This window comes from Anser anser (assembly GCF_964211835.1).
Source record: "Anser anser genome assembly, chromosome: 8".
NCBI lineage: Eukaryota > Metazoa > Chordata > Aves > Anseriformes > Anatidae > Anser > Anser anser.
The window spans coordinates 21,117,142-21,135,251 of NC_139728.1; the positions used below are offsets into that span (position 1 = coordinate 21,117,142).

At 43.6% G+C, this 18,110-nt stretch overlaps 1 protein-coding gene across 8 annotated transcripts in view; it reads left to right on the top strand.

Annotated features, from left to right (window-relative positions):
- The window catches only part of PTPRF (protein tyrosine phosphatase receptor type F), a 371,253-nt gene that overhangs the window by 123,136 nt on the left and 230,007 nt on the right, over window positions 1-18,110 (top strand). For all 8 annotated transcript variants that reach the window (XM_083845518.1, XM_083845516.1, XM_083845515.1 and 5 more), the window contains one exon: window positions 9,748-9,909. In XM_083845518.1, the coding sequence (XP_083701644.1) occupies window positions 9,825-9,909 (85 nt within the window). In that variant the 5' untranslated portion in view covers window positions 9,748-9,824. The remainder of the gene's footprint in view (window positions 1-9,747; window positions 9,910-18,110) is intronic.

Here is an 18,110-nt window from a genome sequence, read left to right on the forward strand (position 1 = left end):
TGCATGGGACCACTCCCCTGGTGAAGAGTATAAAGGAGAACTGGAAGATCTAATTGGGATACAGAGGAAATGCTCTCAAAATTTGGGGAAGATGAAACTTTCAAAATGAGATTACTTAAAAACAGCAACAACAAAAAAAAACATGACCAAAAAAAGACAACAAACCTCCAAAAAAAAAAAAAACCACAAAGAAAAAAACCCACAACCTTCTGGAAGCAGAGGTGTTTTGGTTTGTTTCTTTCTTTCTTTCTTTTGGATACCCAAGTTAAGGTTGAAGTGTAAAAGTGTGGATTTGCTGCAGTGTTGATGCAGCTGTTGCTCAGGTCCCTGTAGCCATTAAGGAACTTGGAAGTCTGTTGCCATGATCTGCCAAACAAAGATGACTTGTAACATGTATTAATTGATTTGCTTCCATCACACTCTTTACAACACACAGTGGCAAATCTGAGTGATGCAGAATCTGATGTGGAGATATTTTGTGTGCATTACTGTGCAGAATGGGATTCAAGAAATCTGAATTTTAATTTCCAGCTCAAACTAGTGCTGAAGGAGAGAAATTGTACTTTTAGACTGAGTCAGAGTTAAGACCCACTTCTCACCATTAATTCAGGTTTTCTTAATTTACAGACCTTCGGTTTCTTCATCTTAAACATTATATTACACCTAGGACTAGATTTTTATTTACATCCCTTAAGCATGGCTTGAGCATTATGTAGTATATGCTACCTCAGAGGGTGTTTTCTTTTGCCAGAGCAAAGCAAGGGGGCCTGGGTGGCGGGGGAAGAATAATCATAAATTTAGCATCTTACTGTAATAAGCTTGATTGCGTCTCTGTTTCTTTATAGGTTACAAAAACAGCTTTCATTTTTCATACAGAACACAATTGCATGAAACTTGTGCTTTCATAGTTGCTGCTTATTAGTTGCAAAGGGAATTTCTGGGTGCCGTCTTCCATGGTAACACACAGATGCCTCCAGAGCCAGAGGACTGCAGGATGCTGGGGGCGTTCTGCACAGAGAGAATTCAGTTTAATAAATCTAATAAGCCCATTTACCCTACTGGGCTATGTTAACTACCTGCATATAAACTGAGCATATATAACGTTTGGGCAAAGGTTAGAGAAGCAGTTTCTTGGAAAGACTAGCTCTAGAGCACACCAAAGCAGCAGCTATTCTTATTTTAGCCTTCAGTAATACACACAATAATGGGGTTCAAGCAGTATCTGTGGTGGAGACAGTAATAGCAACTAAGATATAATTAACTTCAAAACCCTTTAGGAGAGAATAACTCCAAAATCTAGCGTTGGAAATGTTCATAGTTTCACAAGATGAGAATTACAGAAAGTTTAATTGGGTATATAAAGCCTCCAGTAGGGCATAGGTTGTCTACTGAGTGGTGGCGTTGGGAAGACACACACCTGCCCTGTGGCAGCCCGCTGCTGTCTCCTGCGCTGTCCTAGGAGCTGCTGGACGAGGCTGCAGCTGGAGTTTGGGGCTGGCTGGGTGTGGGTCTGGTCTGATGCAGCAGTGCTGGCGGTAGCCGCGGCTAGCGAGGCTGCTTTGCGGGAGCTTGGTGGACCTGTGGAGGAGGATTGTCGTCTCCGTTAGCAGGATCAGAGCAGTAGGGCCTTTCTGCATTGCCACATACGGCAGTGGCTGAGGGGTGGAGGTTTCAGCGCCAGCACACGCACGCTTTCCACAGCCTGGCTTGAAATAGCCCTGGACACAGGTAGTCACTTGGCATTATCTAACCACCCATGCGTTTGTCAAGCTGCTGTTAATCCGAGTCAGCGAGGTTAGTTGTGTGGGGGATCCTTGTGTACATCTTCCTGAGCGACCGTGACCGGTGCACGCAGTGTATGAGTACTCAGTGGGCTCGGAGGGGCCAAGCAGAGGATCAAAATGTGAGAGTGACGCTGAACTCCAGAAAGAACTTCAAAGAAAGTGAACAAGTTACTCAAAGCATCCCTGAAATTAAAATGGGAGAAGGTAAGAGCAGAGAAGAAGTGGAGAAAATAGTGCAATGGTTCCTTGATGTGGTTTGAAAGCAATAATGGAGCATTAGAAAGCAAGCTGGAAAAAGCAGTTAAATTAGCAAGGCTGGGAATAGTTCACACTAGCTCGATGGCAGGTTTGAGGAGCTGTTTGAGCTGGAACACTTCAAAATTTGGAAATCCAACCCCCACGTATTGGTAGTAGAGAGTATAAAGCATAACGAGCATAAAAGGAAAACTGAAAGATCCAAGGTGCGCTTTGAAGAACTACAACATCTATACATAGAAGATAAATTATTTAGGCAAATCAGTGTCCATTGTCTTGTGTGAAAATTGGGCTTACCAGATGATGGGAGGTTAAAGACAGCAATTAAGGAAGAAAAGGTACTGCTAAAAAGGGAGTTCTGTGCATCAATTTTTAACTGCTAAAAATGTAATGGAGGACTTAGTACAAGTACCATGCCCAGTCTTTCTAAATATAAAAGATAAGCAAATTTCAGAAATTGAGGTCTTGGCAAAAGCAGTTTTGGAATAAGCTATTAATCTGAAAGTATTAACTGAGCATACCCAGGTAGTGTGCTACATTATATAAAAACGTAACTGAATTTACAGCAAATGTAAGGGATTTTTCATTAAAAAGAGCCACTCTTTCAGATACAAGTTCTTTATATACCTTCTTCTGTGGTTGAAGCAAAAATTGAGGAAATAAAATACATGAAAGCTCATGTGCTCCTAAGGTCTGACTTTCATGGATTCTGCAAATGAAAACTGTTCTTGTAGCTGCTTGAAATGTAAATTCCTGAGAAGCGAAGAGAGAATGGGCTACGGTTTGTTCACAGTCCAGAAGGGCCCTGAAAAATTTCTACACTGAGGCCTCAAAAGAGGCTGAGTAGATGAGTGGATGGAGTAAAAGCATTGTTACAAATAAGAAAACGATTTTGTTTGAATTAGGATTGATTTAGAGTTTAGTTTGGTCTGAAGACAGCAGGCACCATGCGAATGCTCGAAGGACAGCTTATCCCTCATCTGAGCCATCGCTTGCGTTCATGCTGGTTTGGGTAGAGCAGTGTTGGTGCTCCCAGGACCTTCTGTCCGATCAGCATTGCCTGTTCCTGGCAGTCTGAGAGACGTGGAGCTGGTGGGCTCAGCGTTGCAGGAATGCATCAGAGCCACAGCTGTCCAGCAAACAGCGATCAACTGCAGTGTCTTGCAAGCAGCAGGCCCAGAAGGGCAGTGGTTCTCAGCTCTCTTCTCTTTAGTTTAAAACCTTGTTTGTACGTCCTGGGTGTGCGAAACTGGATGCCAAGGAGCTGGGGTTTAGAGGAGAGGACTTGGTACCTTGTGATTTTAACCATTGCGCTGTTTTCCATTGTGCTGAACATAAGCCTGTAATTATGTGGTCATTTGTATTAAGCGTACGTTGTTGTCGTGTGTGTAGTCTTTTGTAGAGCAAATGCAGGAATTCTCGCTTTGGGGGAGTGGCTGAAACAGGAGTACATTCCTCCACCTTAGTGGATTTGGCGATAGCTAAGGAATAGCTGATTTTTTGTTTATATTTTCTGCAGGGTTTCCACTGCTCTGGATCTTTGGTCCGTGCCTCTGGTTGTGCAGTTGGGTCTGTTCCATGAACACAGTAAGGGCTCTGCTGAAAGGGTGATATGCGTGCAGCAGTTACCTGCTTTTAAGGAGACTTTACAGCAGGCATTAGGAACCTCTGCACTTGGGTAGGGTGATCTACAGCGATCTGTATTTAGTGCTCAGCGTGAGTGATGGCTGGGCTCCTGAGACTCAAGGCTGATCTATCTTTTAAGCGGACGTTTTGACTTATCGCGCCAGTTCTTTAACAGGGCCCTTCATAATCCTTGTTTCAGTGGAAAAAACAACACAACCTTTTAATCTAGGATTGTCTGCAGGCAGTGACACCTTCAGAAATTAATAACTTCAGAAGCAAATGTGGCTAATGAGGCGGCCAGGAGTGTCCAAGCTGTGCGTGAATCCTGGCGTCGTCCTTCCCTCTGCTGCTCTCGGGGGGGTCAGGTTTGTGTTTGTGTGTTCAGCATCGCAGAGGTCTGCAGCTGGGCCAGCTCGTTGCTAAGTCTTCACACTTTCTTTAATACTTTGCCAAGATAAGGAAGGAGAACCTTTCAAAGTATTACTGAGTTGTTTATTGCTGTTGGGTGTATTCCCCCCCACTGATCTGTCAGTGCTCAGGATATTTTTTCCCGCGTTGTGGGGTATTTTGTGTGTGTGGTTTTTTGTTTGTTTTGGTTTGTGTTTTTTCCATCCCATTTTTAATTTCCATTGAAACAAATGATGAAAGATTTTCCTGCTGGGGTTTATCCTCTCTCCTATTTTTTTTCTTTGGAGAGTTTACTGAGAATATTCAACATACACTTTCTTTTGCTCTGTCTCATTCCATTACTCACAGTTGTATGCCCGTGGCTAATTATACTCCTCCACTCCTTTCTTGGTGTTTGTATCCTTCATGTACTTACAGATGGTTATCAAATCCCCATCTTGCTTAGCCAGTCTGTCTAGCGCTTGTGACTTGACAGAGATTTTTATCCTTCCCAGTTCTCGGATTGCTTTGCTCATCCCTTCTCTCCAGATGGTTTGAGAGCCTGCGGCCTGATGCTCCAGGCCTGCCCTCACCTGGGTCCTGGAGGTGCGATACCTTTGCTCGTGCAGTGGTTGCTTTAACTTTTGGCCATTTTGCTGTATTGCAAGTTCATACGAAGTTCTTCCCCAAACCTATGTTAGTGTTGCCATCTTCCATATATCTCCCCACTGTATTTCTCTAATACTTTCCCTGCATGTGGGAGTTTGGAGTGAAATGAGACTCATTTTGTCTTTTTTGGCCATATTGCTGTACTCCCCAAGTCTCTTTATATTATATTTCTTGCAGAAAAGCACAAAGAAATCTATGCTAAAGGAATACTAATGTAGTGAAGTGAAACATTCAGAAGTCATTAACTCATGTGTAACTGCGCTTCTACAACTTCTAATGTGTGCAATATGATCTTGAATTATACGGTGTCTCATGGCTTTCCTCCTCCTCATTCAGAGCACAGCTGAGATGTTAGATACAGAACAAAGCAGCTGAGCTGTAGCCAATTATTGTGCTCATTTTTAATGGAATAAATAGCTGTCTCTGTGTGGCACGTGGCCCCTCCTTGCTCGGTCAGGCCCTGATTAGCCTCCTTTGGGTGACACCTCGGAATAGTGCGGTGATCGGGTTCCTCTGAAGCACGGATTGCCCTTCAGGGTATTTGTGTAAAACACAGAGTTGCAGCTAGGTGTCCAGAAAGACAACTAGATTTGGCTTTTATTTTGTGCCTGTGGTGCAGTTGGGAGAAGCTGATACAGTTTTAGCCCTTCCTTCACTAGCACCTGGCTGGCATCCAGTTGGTATCTTCTGACGTTTCATCCTTGGGCTCAAGCTGAGAACGCTTAAGAAGTTCCCAACTTGAAAAGCAAATGCAATTGATTCCTGCTCCTTTATGAGAAGATGTTTCTCTGTCTCCAGGTCAGACAAGGTCGTTGCTTATGTGCTGGGCTTACCTTCCTGTCCTGTGAGTTTCTGGAGACTCTTACATGTCTCCAGCAAATGCAGTGTCAGTAGTCAGACACGAAATGGAACCTGGCAGTCCCCTGGATGTGCAGGGATTCCTGCAGGGAACGTTTTTTGGGCTGACTCGTTAGATACTTAGGGTTGCAAAGTAGCTTAAAATAAAAAGCCATTTTAATACAATGTTTTTGTCCCTCTTTTGGAGCAGGCTTGCTTGCTTTGGGGATGCTTTTCTTCACCATGCCATTCACGGCTAGTGACCCACGTGACACTTGCTTCAGTTCAGTTTATTTTCCAGGAGAGTTCATAGAGGACACGAGCTATTCAGCGCTGGTTTGAAACTCCTCTCGACTCTTTAAAGTTGACTGCTTTTTCTAATCTCTTTGCAGTCTCCTATGGGACGTGCTCATTGCCAGAATTTCCTAGTACCATATGAGCTGTTGGTGTTCTTGGCTCTGTTTTAAATGACTCCAGCTTTTTCTGCTTGTCTGAAAGAATCAAACCATATAGGTTTCAAAAATGTTCTCAGGACCTCCTCTTTTCCATCCACCTGCCCCACAGCAAAATCAGCTATATTTAAATCAGATTTGCTTTTTTTGTTGTTGTTTTGTTTTCCAGCTTTCTAGTTTCCTGCCAGACTAGCGCTTGGTAGTGCTAACTTTGAGTTGGGAGCAGAGGATGGAGTTTAGCTTGCTAAACTCAGATGTTTTTACAAAACCATCTGGAATGCTTAGCTGCAGCCTCCTTTTGGGTTGCATGGTCTAGGGCTTACAATATTGCCAGGACCAGCTGCAGAAGTAGCAGTGAGAATGTACGTGTATTTTTTGAAAGATCTTTTTCTACAGTGTCTGGGCTCGGATGCAATATTAGTTGTGGGATGCTAGTCAAAGCAGTGAGATTAAAGGAGGCCTTCAAAGGAAGAGACTTGAGGTCGCCTGGTGCACAGGAGATAATTCCAGATGCAGAGGAGAGCAGCTTGAAGGGCGTGAGGTTGTCAGGGCAAAAGAAATGGAGTCTTAAGAACATTGGCTGATTGTTTGCTATTGGACTTTATTCTGCTGAAGCAATACTGATCCTGTATCGTCTGTTTAGCTGATTACCAAAACCTACCAACATTACTTGGTTTATAGCTATTTTCCTTCTCACGCTGCCTTTCTGCCCCAGGGGAGGGAAACCTACAGCTTTGTTCGAGGTGACTGTTCAGAGCTGTCAGAGCACCGCCGGCCTTCTCAGGGTTAATTGGGCTTCAGCTCGCGCCCCGTCACCTTGCTTTGAGCGTGGGGCCGTCCTGCTGGGGGAGAGCACCTCGCTGCTGAACCACTTGGAGAGACGTTTTTTCATATTTTCAATTTCAAAAGAGAATGACAGCTACTCAGATTTATAAAATTTTAAAACATTCCAATTTAAAGGGCTTTAAATATTGTATGTAGACAACTTTTCCATAGACAGAGCAGCCGTGGAAAGAGGAAATGGAGAAGATTGTTCCCGTTAAGGGCCAAAGGTGCTGCATTCACTTTGGAGGGATAGAACAGCAGTCTTGCATAGGGAAATCGGGCTTTTCCACCAGATGGTAAATTATTGTAGCAACTAAACAGTTGCAAAAAGATGAAGTCTATAAAGCATCTGGTAAAGTAACTGCCAATTGATCAGCTTTGCTTGATGCACGTTGTATGTATCTCATGGGCTTGAGAGGAAAGTTATGAATCTGTCAAGCTGGAGATGGGAGTGAACTTGATGTTGTTTGCTGAAAGACGACAGAAATCAAGGGACCTATTCTTCAGCTGAGGTTTTTGTGTTCCCGAGAGTTGCTCCTGAATGAGGGCTGTGGAGGTGCCATTCACATGACTTCTGAGCAATCTGCACTCGAGATACACCATTAGATCAGGCACTTTTGTTGTTAATGGAAGTGAATGAAAGAGGAAAAGCTCTCTGAAAGCTATCCATCCCCAATCTGGTCCGATACATACCTAAGATGTTTCCAGCACCACCTGTAAAACTCGTTCGCTGTCCTAACCTGAGAGAGTGTGACACACATCGTTAGTTTTGACACAATAATTTCAACCCTCAGTGTTTTTTTTCCCCAGGAACAGTAACCTCTTAAGATTCTGGCTGCTGTTGGGTGTTCCCAGATGTAATGCTGCTCAAAGTGTGCTTCAGCGGGTTTCCTTCTCCAAACTGTACAAATTAGCACCGCACATAGAGAATGTAGAGAGATAATCTTCACTCTTAGTCCGGGCACTTCTTCCCATTCCCCTGCGTGCCGTATCTGGAGAGCTGGCTGACACTGGGCAAACTGCTCGGGGACTGAACCGAATTTCCTGTTGGAAATAGAGCTGATGTAGTTACAGAGACACAGCTCTCTCTCTCTGCAGCCTAAGACATATTAATGGTGCTTTTAGTAATTCTTTGGCAAGGGACAAAGGAGAATATGGAGGCTGGAGACGAACAGAGAACCCAGTGTGGCTGATCCGAAGAGCCTCTTCTTCGGTATTCAAAGTCTTGCTGCTGAGCTCACTTGGATTTATTTTTTTCATTGAGATAATAAAAGCAGGATAAGATGATCAGTATTCTCCCTGCATCTAGGTTAGAACTAGGTTATTTTGTAAAGTATTTTCAGATGTCTTGGCTGTAGAAGACATTGCATAAATAAAGATTTCTTTGTATTGTGTGATATTATAACGTGTGAAAAGATTTACTGTGCAAATACAGTAACAGAATGGAGAAGAATCATGATCTGCTGTTTGTTAGTATGGTGCAATGTAAATATTTGCCTAGGTAGATTCTCTTGAGATTTCGTGCGGATTTCCCTGAACACTGTCATTGCTGGCTTTCTTTGAACGCTATGCTTCTGTCAGAAGTAAACATGTTCGTAATATGTGATACTTGCCTCCATCAAAAGTTCTGTGGTTCTCAGGGAAAATAAAAAAAAAAAATCATCCTCTTCCAAAAAAAAAAAAAAGAGGAAAATATGCAAATATCTTTGTTAGAGCAATCTTAAATATACTTCTGAAATCTCAGCTAATGCAAAGAGAGTGGTGGGTCATGCTATGTACAGTTTGTGCACGCATGGACATACGCTTGAAATACGTTTCAAGGTGAAATATATTTCAGGGTGAGATTTTTCACTATTAGTGCTCTATTGGTAACTTCTGATAATTCTTGCAGCTTAGCAAAGGAGAAACTCACTGACTTTTGAATGACTCTTGAGCTTGCGTTGAGATGCCAACACTGAGTGAGCCACTGTCCCTGTTAAATGTTGGCACCTTGAGTGAATGGGGCTTGCTGGCTCCTTTAAAATCTGTCTTAACTGGCAAACCTTGGATTCTTATCCTCGAGGTAAATTGAGTATATTCTCATGAAAAGATAAAGGACACAGATACACAGAAATTGCATTCTTCTTAAATACCTGTCTTTCTGGTTGGGTTTCACGAATGTCCTGTGTTTCTATATCCAGGCAGATGTACAAGTTGAGCCAATTGCAAAGATTATTGGCTTGGTTTTGGAGAAGGGGCGTTTGGTCCTTTTAAGTCAGTCCTCTCCCTTCTAGGGAGGACAAAGTTTAGCTCTTTGCTTTGGGTAGACCTTCTCTTCAAAGGCATATTTCTCAATTACTTTTTCCTGGCATCCCCAGTAGCCCTGTGAACTGAGAGATGACTCAGTTCAGCTCCTGTTTGGACCCATCTGAGATGCAGATACAGCTGCTGCAGCAAAAGGATGCTCTGGTACATCAGCCTAGCTGAATGGGCCCAGCTAAGTTTAATGTAGTTGACTGCAAACCACCCTATGTATGCAACCAAGCATTTCTCTCTTGGGCAGATGAATGAAGAAGAGTTACGTGAGCTTAAGACGCTGTTTCTTGTAACATGCACCTTCAGAACTATTTGTACAAACATGGATAACAACAACTAAAGGATTTTTTTTTAATAGGCCATAGTAGAGCCTGGACCTGAAGACAGACTTGAAGATGGTGATGCTTTTGTGGCTCATGACCCTTAAACAAACAACTTACTGGGCTTTGGGGTACCATTGTCCTGATGTGCTGCTCAAGCAGGAAAGATAGTTAAATTTCAGTTAACAGCTCTATTAGTATATTTATTGTGACCTTACAATTTAGTTTGGAATATCAGTGGTTAATCTGTGCATCATATTTGATCACTTTCCTTTTTTTCCCTCTCTTGTCTTGCAGGAGTAAGTCTGTGTCTGTAACACTGGATGTGCTGACCACTTGCCTCAGACTGAAGAGGACTTGCTCTACTTTGGAATATGGTGCCTAACTTCTGCGTCTCAGTACTCACAGTGCCAGCAGTCATCCTGTGCTGCTTGATGCTGCCTTTAGCAGGAGCTGACAGTAAGTAACGCTCATTATTGAAAGGCCTGAATGCATTGCAAATTTTCTTTCAACAAATACTGAGTCTTCTGGGTGCGTACTGGAAATACTGAGGAATAAGGAACAGCCCTCCTAATTTCTTATTTTCCAATATGTGCAATGCAGGTAGATTGTGTGTGAAAGGGCACAAGTAGAACTAAAAAGGCTGACAGCATTTATTCAAGTGCTGGATGAGCTTTTGTAGTAGCTGCAAGATAAAAACCTGACAATTTGATTTCTAATATGTACAGAAGAGTAAAGAAAGTTGGGGGATGAAGGAAGAGAGAAGTATTGGGGTTGCAGTAATCCCCATTACTTTTTGTTCTTTTACCAGCTCTTAATTTGTACGATACTGAGACATCTCTCCTAAGTCAGTGGGTGACTGAGAGGTGCTGGGAAAGGATGCAGATTTTTACCTTCTGGAGTAGCTCTCCTACACCTGTATTTTGGTAGAATTGGAGTCAAACGTTTCTTGTGGTGATGCTTTAAGTTGCTGTGCCCATGCCTGGGACTCTGAGAGCCTTAACAGAGCTGCTCTCACAGGCTTGGATTTGCTCTGTCCAGAGCAAGGAGAAGGTTGTGCATAAAAGGCTGCTGTGGGCAGACAAGAGGAGAAAGCTGGCTAATGGTGGACTACTGAAAATAACTCGGTAGGATTTGCCCATCCTGATGGACAGCCCATCATGAGCTGCTGTGGTGCTTTGGTTAATTCTGCCCATGTCTGCACGTTGAGTGCTTCTGTGCATTAACATACAATGGTTTTGGAGGATTCATTTTTTTCAGAGTGCCAAATGTTCACACATTCATTGCAGGCTCTGTGGCAGCTGTGAATACTCAGTGCCTTTGAAAGCATCCAGGGCCCAAGGGATGCTTCAGTTGGAGCCGGGAGGTGACCATGATGCACCTCCTGAGCTGCCACCAACCATCTGCTTCTCCCTCTGGCTTTTCTTTGTCACCAGGCTTATAATTAAGATGTGATTTCATGAAAGTTGAAGAAGGTCTCCATGCCAGTAGGAGCATGGCTGAACGTAAAAACAGCAATGGACTGGGGTTCTTCAACGTCCTTGACTAAAAGGGAAGGAGTAAATTTAGAGAAATTGGAGAAAAAATTGAAGATTGATGTGAAGAAAGATACAAATTCACTATTTTTGCCACCACCAAGGGTGGTTTGTACAGGCAGCAGATTACTGTGTAATCTGTGTAAGTCTGAGATGCCTAATTAAACTGGGGGCAGCAGCTGTCTCCTCCTTCAGCTTTCTCCCCTGGCTGCTGATGCTGCTGGAAGACATTTATTCAGATTATTTTATGTCTACACGTTGTAGCCCATTTTGGAGTCTGGCACAGAAAATTATGTGTTTAATGTTCTGGAGTGTGAAAAAATTCTCCAAGGTTCATAATCTTTATCCTGGCCCCTGCAAAGAATAAAAACATCATTCCGTCAGCTATGCACAAGCTGGTGGAGTTTGAGGTGTCCTAGGATGGTTCTTGGCCTAAGGATAATCTGCAGTAGAACGGTTTGCCAGTTTTGTGGAATACTTTCAATGTGCTTGAATTGAAGAAAATTGGCTCTGTTTCACAGGCCCAGATCCAAATATTGGTGTCTCAGATGTGCAACACTTCTGTCTCGAGAAGCAAACATATCAGTATGTATGCTTTTTTCTCTAGCGCAGACCAGCTCTGAATTACTTGTACCTAATCTGCAAGGCAAATCTGGAGGCCAGTGACCTTTTAACCGTTGCAGTCACTGCAGGTTAACTGAGGGTTTCCTGGATGGCAAGTCTTGCTCTGTGTATTTTGGCAATTAATAGCTTCTCTTGCCCCACTGACTCTCGCCACCGACTCTCTCAGTGTCTGGGAGTGTGTGAAGCACCTGCTCTGCATCTCTGTAAGGGGAGCAAAGAAAAATCATCCCCAAACCCTGCGTGTTTCATGTCCTGCCATCAGTGATGGAGGTGGGCAAAATACGGTAGTGAATATGGCACTGTGGAGAAATGAAGGGTGAGGGGGAGCTGTGGTAAAATCCTGCACACTGGAGCTTACTGCAAAAGCTGGAAAGAGAGGTTGAGAAAGAAGCACGCCCATATGCACCTTCTTCATTTTTGTTGTCCCCATAGCATGTTGTTGGCCCCAGTCAAAGACAGTTTACTTGTCTGGATAGATCCCTGATGTGATATGGTTGTTCTTGGGATTTCGCTGTGATTCTGCCTCATCCCCATTGCGGCACTGCTAGGAAGCAGCAGAAAGATGGCTGGGCTCCTGATCTGCAAAGCACTTACATTTCTCCTATTAAAAGTAATGTGATAATGGGAGCAGGGTTATCTCTGCGTTTGCATTCCTGGGGTCAGTCTGCAACATCCCTTTTGTAGGGGTGGCGAGGGCTGAGGGCAGGGAGCTGCCTCTGAGCGCAGTGTGCCGCGCTGCTCGGGTGCTTCCAGGCAGAACCTGGGCTTCCCTACCTTCCCGGCCTGGGCTTTGTCGCTGTTGTTGTCACAACACATTTCAGCCTTGCTGCTGGAGCTTCCTGACAATTAGGCAGCTGGCAGATAGCAAGACGTTAACGCCTGAGATGAAACAGATTGAATATGTATTGCGTAGCGGAATTAGCGCCGGGCGTGCGCTGCAACGCCTCTCCTGGAATGGAGTTCACGGGAGCTGAGAGTAATGTCGGCACTGAGGGATCGAAGGGGCACCCGAAGGTTAAACACACGGCACCGTGTCAGGAAAGAGGTGCTCTCTGGGTTCCTCCCCGCGAGCAGGACGGGACTGGTGGTCTCAGGGCCTCTCCGGTGAGGTGCCCGGAGGAGAAGGTGAGCAGGAAGGGGCACGTGTGCGTGAGCGGTCGATACAGAAGTGCTAATTTGGCAGAAAGCTCTTTCAAATCCTCCCCTGCTTTTACAGACTGCAGTAAGAAATTATCAAATTTTCTCTGTGATCTGACTGTGTTTCTGTCAGGGTGACCCTAATTCCATTAGAGCAGCTCAGAGCTGATTCAGGATGACTGTTTTACACTTTCTGCCTCAGCTTGCTTGTGTTTTTTTTTTATGCACTCTGTGCTTCCCTGTCTGTCAGCTTTTGACTGTGCATGGGAAAAATGGCTTTGCAGATTTCATTTAATGTTCAGTTCAATTGTCAGCTAAAAGATGCTCTTTTCAAGCCTTTGGAAATATGTCATTTACTCTAATAAAATAAATAAAGCAGCAACAACAACAAAAAAAATCCCCTCTCAAAATGCAGAGAAACTAGAAAAAAATCAATACTGTCATCAGAAATCATCAGCGATGTGTTTTGTTGTTGGTTTGTTTTCTTAAAATTAGGCTTTGTATTTGATGTACTGGGTAAGGCTTCCATTAGCCCAAGGAGGAGACCAAGCGTCCCATCCAAAGTCTTTCTAACTAAAATCTATCTCGGTGTGTCTTGCACAGAATTTCAAAGGGCTTAAGGAAGAAAACCACTTCAAAAGTGACCTTGTAGAAGGAAAGAGCTAAGGCAGCACTTAGGCCAACTAGGTGTGAAGTGAGACGTGGTAAACAAACAATTTGTACCTTCTGATTTCTAAAGATGGAGCGAGCCTGGCTTTTCTTTGGGAGGATGGCAGGAGCTTGCAGCAGTGAGCTGATGTCTGTAAAGACAGGTCCCTGGCCTCTCACCACCTCCTGTGAGCAAGGACTCTAAATCTAAAGCATCTCAAAGCTGCCCAGCTGCCCTGCCCTTGGAAGGGATAGTCCCTTTCTATCAGATAGGTGTGTGTGTCATACAGATTCTTTCCATTAACCATGTTTCTTGGAAGCTAATTGGGTTAAGGAGACACATTCAAAAAAAAAAAGGAAGATGAGGTAGTGATATTTGTGAAGGCTGAGAAGTGGAAGGGTACTGAATGCCCTTCCTAGACACGTGATTCCAGGTGAGCTCTGTTTTGCCAGGGATTTTGCACTGCACTGTGAAGTGCTGTTGGGAGGTGTTGGGTGGAAGAGCACCGGAGCTCTCGCTGTTGCTCTCAGCTCCCCTTGTGCCCTGTCTCTGTGTCTGCTGTTGCTCTTCTGTGCTCCTGGGACCCAGGCCCAGCGTAGCAGGGTGTTGATGCCCCAATTCAGCTCTGCCCCCTTTGCTCCACAGCCTGGGTGATGGCGCAGTGACAGACCAGCTCCAAGGACAGCTGGCCTGGGCCACCCCCTGGGACAGGCTTGCTGTGGTGCTCTGCAGAACAGCCCCGTTGCAGAGCTGGCCTCAGGGTCCCATCCAGAAAGTTGGGCCTGACGTTTCTCCATTGCTGCCTTGGATCTGTTTCTGCTTCCTAGTTTTTGTTTGCGTGCCCATCCCCAAACACTGCATGTGGTGATTATGTGTAATTGATATGATCGCATCTAGGTATTGCAACACAGGTAAATACTAATTTTCTGCAATTCTGCTTTGACTAGCTTTGACAAATTCCATCAGTGAAAAGAAGAGGTGAAAAATTGTTTAGGAAAGCCCCTGTACCTGGGGCGTTGGGGTTGCATCATTAAGGGGCAGGCTGAAATATTAACCACAGTTATTGTGCAGCTTTATTGTTGGTGTCCTTGCTCATCATATGTATTTTTAGGTATAAATGGATTCTGTGCCTTTCCTTAAAATATCTGAATGCTGCCTGCTTGCAACTGAATGTTGCAGACATAAAGATAGGAAGGATGCTGTAAAAGCAAACACCATGTTGAGGGCAGACAACAGATCTTTCTGCATTTACAGCCTTGCCCCTTTTTCCTCTGGCACTTGCAGGACTCCTGTGAATTTGTTTGGATAGCTACCTACACCAGGTCACAGCATTGCAATTTGTCTTTTTTCTTTATTCTTTAAGTCAACATCGCTCATCAATCAACATCAGCTGCTGGGTCAAAGGTCTGCCTAGCTCCAAATTTCTTATCCAGCAATGGTCAGTGCAAAAACCTATGGAGGGTGTAAGAAGAGCATAAATATTTAGCAATCCCTTCCTGGTGTCACCTTCCAGCCTTCAGAGACCGGTGGCTCCTGAGCCCAGAGAGGTGGTACAGTAACTTTGGGGCAGGATCACGGGGTTGTGCTCTCAGGCAGCTCTGAGCATGTTGTCAGTCACCAGGGGTGTCCTGGGGCTGCTGGTTTGCATGGAGGCCACGTGTGGGCTCTGGCTTCTGCCTCTGCATCGCGGCTCCTCGTGTTACCCTCTTACTGCTGCTCTGCTCTGCCAGTCTCGCTTGCCATCCGCAGCACTCAGACGGAACCGAGTGGCCAGAGCTCCTCTCCTGCCCTCGCAAGGGAGTTCCTGTGTTTAAACGTCTCTGCGAGTTATCCAGCACACTGACAGGTGCTGAGGGGCAGATATACTGAATACTTTTTTTTTTTTCGAGTGTGTGCACTAGAAATGTGCTTATTTGCTATGTGATAAAGGAAAAACAGTAAAACTACCTTCTTAAAATTTTATCTCCAATGTGGATTCATAGATTTTAAGGCTAAAAATCAGATTAGTGTAGTATACTCTGACCTGCACAGCAGAGGCTGTATAATTTCAGCCAGTAATTTTTGCATCTTCTTTTAACAGCTGGGGATGAGTTAGCACGTAGCTTTTAAGAGGCTATCAAATCACAGTTTGAAGACTGAATGGTAGGGAATTTACCTATCTCCTATGTGATCCATAAAAATGGCAGGTACTTATTACTTCTACAAATTTGTACTTATTTCAAGCTTGGTTTGTGCATTTTTGGGTTCGGACACTGGATGTTGTAACTTGTGTCAGCCAGGCTAGAAACTCCTGCTCTTCTATGCTGTTAGAGTGCAGAAATTAGCCAAGCTGGAAGTTTGTCCTTTTTCATTGTAGAAAAATGAGTTGGTCTTGATTTTTTTTTTTTTGTTCAGAGATTATTCTTAAAGTTTTTCATTAATCTTCCAGATTTTAAAATGTGTTTTTTAAAGTCAAAGGACCAGCACTGAGAAAAGAAGCAAACCCCTCTCACCACACAACAACAGCAGTTTTGCCTGTTTGCCCATAGCATTGAGCTGGGACCATGGTCCTTCCTCTATGATGGCCTTTGAATCCTTTCCTAAGTCTCTGATTCCCAGGGCACAGAATCCCATTTTATTAGTGTGACTTGGGTTCCTTTTCCTGAGTATCTGCCCTGAACTACATAGAAATTAATTCTACTGGATCCCAGCACATCAACTTATCCAAGTAATTCTGTACAAGTAATCTACCCTTGTTTTTATTTACGGACTACCGATCTTGGTGAAGTTCATTCTTTAGTTTCCCAATCTAGTTGCAAGTTGTTTGCCTTTATTTGCAGATGTTGGTCAGATGCGACTGTCTGCACAAGCTTCTGTGAATATTTTAGGGAGATATTTTAAATATCTGATAGTAGTGATGGTGACATTCTTTGCAGATGAACAGGAGCATTGGGAAATGATGATGAAATAATACAGTTGGTCATGCTGCTGCTTGCTACTAGTAGTACTGACCTCGGGTGGGCAAAAAGCATGAGGTCTGCTGGAGCTTTCACTGTTTTAGCTGAGCATTTGTAAAAAGCAATAAAATAGTAATACGGATGCTTTTTTTGGTTCTTTGATTATCTGTTCGTTATGTTGGTACTTCAGAATGATGCTGTAATACAAGATGATCAAGCTCATTTTGGTGAACAACTGTGAGTGCGAAATTTGCTCGAAATATTATTCAGTCTTTTTTTGATGGTGAATGCATTTGTGTGTTTTGTTTTTAAAGCATCTGTTCATGGATGTTTTTTCTCTGGTAAGATGTCTGTCTTTATGTATCAGTAGCAGAAAAAGCAGTGGTGTACTTTTAATTGAATGCTATATTTAGCCCCTTGTGTGAATAAGTGCTTTGTCTGGGCTGAAGAGAAATCTCATTTATTTTGTTGGTGTGAAAACACCGTAGGGTGCTTGCTGGAAGTCTTAAGTCATAGAAATGCCTCTTGCCTCACGTGCTTCATTGACATATCATTACTGGATTAAGCCAAAGTGCATCTTATGGATGGTTACTTTACATTTGTATATGAATTGTAGGTTGCAATGCTAGACTTTACCCTGAATGTCAGTTAAGCCATATATATGGCTTAACTTTACTCAAATATATATATATATTTATTTATTTCCCTCTAAATAATGTCTACATGTGAGGATTTTGTTGGTTCAACTCAAAGGTGAATGGTAAAAGCCCTTCTGAGTTAATTGCAATGCAGGGAGGAGGAGACAATGACTCTTGAGCCTCTGTACTTAGATATCAGAGTGCAGAACACCTATGTGTTTTCTTTTGGTTTATTTTTAGACAAATTCACTTGAGCTGTTAGTGTAACTGTGGTGTTACTTCTGTCAAAAGTTCCTTTGAAAAAAGGGCTCCAGGAAAGGCCAGGAAATATGGGGCAGCTTTATTCACCTAGGTTTCCTGCCCCGAAACACTCCGTCTGAAATAACCATTCTGAGTCTTGGCACCAGCACAAATGTGCCTGGCAGATAGGATGGTACATTTCCACCAGCTTGTCAAATCCAGCTCGTGAGGGTGTTAGACGTGCACACGTTGCCAAGTTGTTGCTTTCAGCGCCGGGCTGTGCATAAGGTACAGAGAGCACTTTGCTGGGTTTCGAACAAGAAACTGAGGTTACCTGCTTTGAGGTGAACGTGAGAGTTGCCATGAGCCAGTTTCAGAAGGGATTTTGATCCTTGTATTTGACAAAAACTAGCTTGGAAGCAAGAAGACTATAGGTACATTTTACTTGTGTTTAATTTACGTGAGGGAAGGTTCATTGGAAGAAATGAGCGATGAAAAGTGAAAATCTTTTGACATGCTGAAGATAATTAAAATACTGATAAAGTGAAGCTGGCTATGTATTTTAATGTTACTTAGCATCAAATAGATAAACTTTCTGTAGTTTCAAAATGCAAGAAAATCCTTACACAAGTGAACTTCTCTCACTCATTCACCACATTTGATTTACAGGCGATTTAATAAATGGTGGGGTTATGGTATCAGGGATAGGGAAGTGAGCATCAGTGAAATTCAGAGAGGATAAAAGAGAAAATACTTTCCTGTTTCCATGTAGAGCTCTGGAATGCCTTGTCCTGGCATGGCGTGATCACTCTTGGCATGCTGACTACAAAGAATTTAGCGGGGCTCTTGGGAGGGTGATGAGGGTAGTCCAAGACATGGAAGGGCTCCCTTTGCTCCTGTT